At 52.2% G+C, this 6,030-nt stretch overlaps 1 protein-coding gene across 1 annotated transcript in view; it reads right to left on the reverse strand.

Moving 5' to 3' along the window:
- Window positions 1–4,567, reverse strand: part of unc5da (unc-5 netrin receptor Da) — a 41,830-nt gene extending 37,263 nt beyond the window's left edge. Inside the window, exons 1-2 of the mRNA XM_084694266.1 lie at window positions 4,474–4,567; window positions 2,511–2,717 (exon numbers count right to left, since the gene is read on the reverse strand). Of these exons, the coding sequence (XP_084550392.1) occupies window positions 2,511–2,717; window positions 4,474–4,567 (301 nt within the window). The remainder of the gene's footprint in view (window positions 1–2,510; window positions 2,718–4,473) is intronic.
- Between the last annotated feature and the right edge of the window lie 1,463 nt (window positions 4,568–6,030).

A 6,030-nucleotide genomic window follows, 5' to 3' on the forward strand; every position in this document is an offset into this window, starting at 1 on the left:
CCACCTGACCCCTGCGGAGGGGCTTCGCCCGTAACGAGAATGAGCTCTGACGTCTCGCGGCACGAGGCCCCTGCACACCCACGGGGTCGCGGCCGTGCTCAAACTCTCTAACAATCTAATATGCATGGTGTGTGCGGACGCCTTTGGTCTCTGTACCTCGCCCGGCCCTCTCTCCTTTCAGAGGTGCTGTTTGACCCCTCCAGTGTCAGAGTTGGCTCGCTCACAGCACGGGGACGGAGGTCAGGCAGCTCCAGATATCAGGTGGACACATTGACCATGTTGTTGCACAGATCTGTGACCCAGGTGGCCTGTTCAGACTTCCTGTAATCTCTCTTCTGTCTCTCTCTCTGTCTCTCTCTCTGTCTCTCTCTCTGTCTCTCTCTCTGTCTCTCTCTCTGTCTCTCTCTCTGTCTCTCTCTCTGTCTCTCTCTCTGTCTCTCTCTGTGTCTCTCTCTGTCTTTCTCTCTGTCTCTCTCTCTGTCTCTCTCTCTGTCTCTCTCTTTGTCTCTCTCTGTCTGTCTCTCTGTCTGTCTCTCTCTCTGTCTCTCTCTCTGTCTCTCTCTCTGTCTGTCTCTCTCTCTGTCTCTCTCTGTCTCTCTCTGTCTCTCTCTTTCTCTCTCTCTCTCTCTCTGTCTCTCTCTCTGTCTCTCTCTCTCTCTGTCTCTCTCTCTCTCTCTCTCCACCTCTCCTCGTCTTCTTAGTGGACAGAGGTTTGAGTGGTGATAAGGAGGCAGACGAGAGCAGGGCTATGAATCTAGCTGTCAGGTAGGACAGATTTAGAGGAACAGGAGAGCCCCTATGTGACTCCGGGGCGAGAGGGAGGGAGATAATGATCCGTGCTGTGTGTTAAAGTGAAGCATCAACGTTGTCGAATACAAAACACAACACACACATTCCGTATAAATCTCTGACCTTCATTTGAACTGCTTCAAACAAGCCAGGAAGCCAATTAGGTGAAAGGGCAATCTGATCTCTAATGACAAAAGGGTTTCTTTTCATGAGGGGACATTGTTTATGTTGGCTCTTCTGCATTGGTGGGGTCAAGACCTGCGTGGGGACTGATAAGAGTTCAAGAAGATAATGCTACCACAACTCTGGAATGTACTGTGCAAAAGTCGTAGTCAACGCCAAAAAAGCGATGGAAAAATCTGAAATTACAAAATGAAAAGACTGATCAAAAACGTTCTCACTTTTATACTGCCGCACAAATACACAAGGCATAGAGATAGCGAGGCAGACAGAAAGAGATAAAGAGCTCGATAGAGCGTCAGACAGAGAGAGAGAAAAAAACGCCACTTTCGGAAACCTGAACTACAGTTCTTAAGTCGAACGACAACAGGCGGGCATTTCAACCCGTTGCATCAGAAGACGACAGTCATCTGCAGCCTCGAGAGTTCAAAGTCGAATCGCAAAAAACGGGACCATCGCGTGTCTTTCATGCCCTAACCGATGTCAAATGAGTTTGGATTAAGTGTGACACGTACGGTAAAGCAGAGCTTTTACGGGACTGGCGGAATAAGTCTTAGCCCCGGGCGCAGTCAGGGAGACGGCTTTAAAGGCTAGCCGCTTCATGCTATAGGGTCCTGTCTTTACTACCCGCTATACGAGCACCGTTTTATAACTCTTGAAATGAGGACCCCGGAAGCAGGAGTGATGAAAATGAAAAAGAGATTGGGTGGTGTTAAGTGTGCGTGTTCATCAATGTGAAGAGTTTGATTGTGAGTCGTACCCATGTATGCGTGTGTGTGTGTGTGTGATTGATGAATGACATGTTTCTATTGTATTTTCGATTCCAATTGGAATTGTATGCGAACGTGTGTGTGTGCGTGAGCGAGTGCGTGTGGGAAGATGTTTGTTGTTGGAGTGTGTGTCTGTGTGTGTACGCGTCCGAATGTGTGTGCGCGTGCATACAGGGAGTCAAGTGGCTGAGCGGTTAGGAAATCGGGCTAGTGAAGGTCGCTGGTTCGATTCCCAGCCGGGCCAAATGATGTTGTGCCCTTGGGCAAGGCACTTCACCCTACTTGCCTCGAGGGGAATGTCCCTGTACTCACTGTAAGTCGCTCTGGATAAGAGCGTCTGCTAAATGTGTTTGGGTGTGTGTTTGGGGGTGTGTGTTTGGGGGGGTGTGTTTGGGGGGGGGTGTTTGGGGGGGTGTGTTTGGGGGTGTGTTTGGGTGTGTGTTTGGGGGTGTGTGTTTGGGTGTGTGTGTTTGGGTGTGTGTTTGGGGGTGTGTGTTTGGGTGTGTGTTTGGGTGTGTGTGTTTGGGTGTGTGTTTGGGGGTGTGTGTTTGGGGGTGTGTGTTTGGGTGTGTGTGTTTGGGTGTGTGTTTGGGTGTGTGTTTGGGTGTGTGTTTGGGGGTGTGTGTCGGTGTGTTTGGGTGTGTTTGGGGGTGTGTTTGGGTGTGTGTTTGGGTGTGTGTTTGGGGGTGTGTGTCGGTGTGTTTGGGTGTGTTTGGGGGTGTGTTTGGGGGTGTGTTTGGGGGTGTGTTTGGGGGTGTGTGTGTGTGTTACCTGTCCCCTGGTCGGTGTGTTCCTGGGACATGTGCTGGCTCTGGTGGACCCACTCTCCATTGCACTTGAAGAAGATCTGCAGGGCCGGACGCGCCCGGCAACGCAGCTTGATGGGGTTGCTCTTGACGATGTAGGCGTCGTCAGGCTCCTGCAGGAAGTGAGGTAGAGTCCCCGACTGACCATGCTGCAGGGACTCACTCCTGGACCCTACACACACACACACACACACACACACAGGACATTTGGATTTTGTACAGAAAACGAGTTCAATGAGGACGGAGCAGTGTGTTGCAGACGTGTGAAAAATATTCCCAAACCCCACGACTGACTCATGTTTCTGTGGAACTTCTTCAAACGACAAACCTTTTTGCCAAACTAAACCAAACCACGCAATCACTAGAAGTAATCCACAGACAGAAGTAATCCACAGACATAATCCATAACAGAGTCTGGGTAACAATGTATGCAGATTGAGAAGAGTCAGGGGACTGGATCAGAGGTTTGTAAATACTCACATTGAACCCACACAATACACAGTGCCTGTCCCTCCTAGTAAACATAATAGGGGCCCTTAGGTCAAAACCAAGCCCTCCAAATCCAGTATTCCAGGGCAGATTTGGCACCAAATGAAGGGGGCTCTGTGACACACCCTCAGCCCTGAGCTCTGCTCTCCTCAGGCACACTCTGATGTCTCCCAGACCTAGCAGGTGTAATTACACCCTCGCTAATCTCACAAGCCTTTCCTGGAACGTGTGTGTGTGTAAGAGGTTTAGAGGCGCACGTGTGTGTTTCCTCTACGAGGAGCGAGGGTGAGTTCCCAATCTCGATCCGGGATTATACAGTTGACTCTTCGTTAGATTTTCTCGCATCCTCCTTCCTGCCCTCCTTTCTCCCCTAATTCTCCCCTCCTTTTTTCTCTTTTTCTCTGCTTCTCCTCTCTCCCCCTTCCACCTCCCTCCCTCCCTCCTCCACGCTTCCCTTTCTCCCCATCCCCCCAAGACTGGAGAGATAAAAAATATCCCGACAAGCTTTTAATTTCCAAATGACTCGCCCCGGGCCGGCTCGTGCTGTCTGCAGCGCGTCCGCAGCGTGTTTGCACACAGCGAGGCGACACGCGGCGTTGCTTGTTTGTGGTTACGCGTGACACGGAGCGCACACGCGCTCGCCCTCGCGCCCACGCCGCGACACCATGCGAGACGCGTGTGTAAACATGCGCGGACGCAGAGAGACACAGCTGTCGGGTGAAGGGGAAAAAAAGGCCCGAGTTAATGACTTGTTTGGTGAGAGGTCACACTGACACGCATGTCCCTCCCCCCCCCCCCCCCCGCTCATCCGACATACGTCCCTCAGTCTCATTTACATCCCCCAGCCATCACACCCCCCCCCCCCCCCCCCCCGTCAGCAAATCATCTGCTGCGCATGACCACCGGAGTCTGGGTGGGTGGGGGGGGGGGCGGGTGAGGTGGAGTGGGCGGCGGGGCGGGGCGGGGCGGGTTGGTGAGAACCTCCGCTCCCCTCTCAACCCTGACAGCGGACACCGTTGCCGCGCTGCGGCGTTTCCACGGTGATCTACGGCTGATGGGTTTCCCTGGCAATAAGGTGCGGGGTCCTCAGATAGATCTTAGCCAGCCGGAGAGAAAACAAGATGTCACTGCCACCGGGAACGATCAATGGCTCTATCACACACACACACACACACACACACGGATACACACAAGCACATACAATACACACACACAAGCACGGATGCATGTGTCGCAAACAGCCATACACACACACACACACACTTCCTGATGCACTGAGACATACGGTATCCGGTATCATATTTACAAACAAACAAACAAAGTGGTCTGAGAATACATCTGCTGACACGTCAACACGTGTCATCATGTGTCATCACCACAACCAGGAAGCACTACCAAGCAAGCGCCGACCCCTGTGTCCGGTCCCTGTTTGGACTGACGAGGTCTCTCTTCAGGCAGCTGAATTCCATTCCACCGGACCACCACGCTCCGCTGGGCTTTGAGGTCTCGCCTGCAAGTTCCTCCTCCAACCATCGCACTTCAAGATGACTCAGGCCAACCCAGCAGAGATCGTTCCGATATCGGTAATGTGAGTGGAGAGGGAGGGAAGGGAGGGAGGGATGGAAGGGGAACCTCAACGGATGGAGCTCATTTGAGAATGCCTCTAGGGGTGTAAGGCCGTGGAAAGAGAGATAGAGAGATAGAGAGATAGAGAGAGAGATAGAGAGATAGAGAGATAGAGAGATAGAGAGAGAGAGAGAGAATGGGATCATAACTAAACGACTTCTCATAAAACAGGCCATTGCCCTCGCTTGTCCTCCAATAATCACTGGATTGAAACCTAATCAAATAAGCATATTATTTCAAATGTTCAGGTTTATTGTTGCCGATGACGATCCGCAGCAGTCTTATAATGCTGCCTCCAACACCTGGACTAACACCGTCCACTGGCTTTCACTGGCTCATCTCCATAGGCAACAGCCAATAACGAGGCCTAGCTAACATCACCAAAGACCCAATCAGAAAGTTTCTTTTGTTTTGGTTGATATTTTCATTTACCAAATAGCATATCATTACCCGCATGATACAGTATTCAGATGCCGAAAGCAGCTGCTAAATCATAAATTAACAAACAAATCTTCTAATTAATTCTTTGTTTGCTAATTAAGAGGCGGTGGCATAATCATTTGTTAATTACGAACACGCGACCATGTTGACATTTCGAAAACAGGTTTCGAAAACCTGACAGAGTATTTCGTATTTAGTGCACCAACCCCCACACCCCCACACACACCTCCCCCTCCCCCGCCCCCCCCACACACACCTCCCCCCCCCCCCCCCCCCAACTCCCTCCCCGGATCTCATTTCACGGACAGGAATACATCATGCAGATTTTTAGATTTCCGGTCGCACTGCATAATCCTTTATCTGCGCCGCAGCGGACTCTGTAATCCCACACATTCACTCGGGCTGTCGATAATCAACGCTGCATCTCGTACAGAGATAGCACGGGGAGTGGGGGGGGGGGGGTCGTGGGCTGTGTGCGGCAAGGGGACCGGGCGCCAAACTAGCGCCCATATGGGCGGGCTCGCCCTCGGGGTCGGAGGTGGGGACGGGCCGCGTGGAGCCGGCGAGGCGTGGGCGTGAGGAGTCGGAGAAAGTGAGAGGCGTTTTCCAGGAAGAGCATCTGTTTCTGCTGACGCAGGGAGCAAGGTGTAAGGTGTGTGTGTGTGTGTGTCTGTGGGGGTGCAGCTAATACAGCACGAGGGATTTAATGACATATCCAAAACGCACAGACACACATGTAGTACACGCCCACACGTGTAAGGTACACACGCACACACACCTGCAAACGCACACATCCATATGGTGCTGCGGGCCCAGCCAACGATGTGATTGACAGGCGGGTCGGTGTGTTCCACAGGGGATGGGAGGGGAGGATGGAGAGAGGGGAGGATGGAGGGAGGTGAGGATGGAGCGAGGAGTGGATGGAGAGA

This window comes from Hypomesus nipponensis, chromosome 27, assembly GCF_054491055.1.
Source record: "Hypomesus nipponensis isolate SF chromosome 27, ASM5449105v1, whole genome shotgun sequence".
Classification (NCBI taxonomy): Eukaryota; Metazoa; Chordata; class Actinopteri; order Osmeriformes; family Osmeridae; genus Hypomesus; species Hypomesus nipponensis.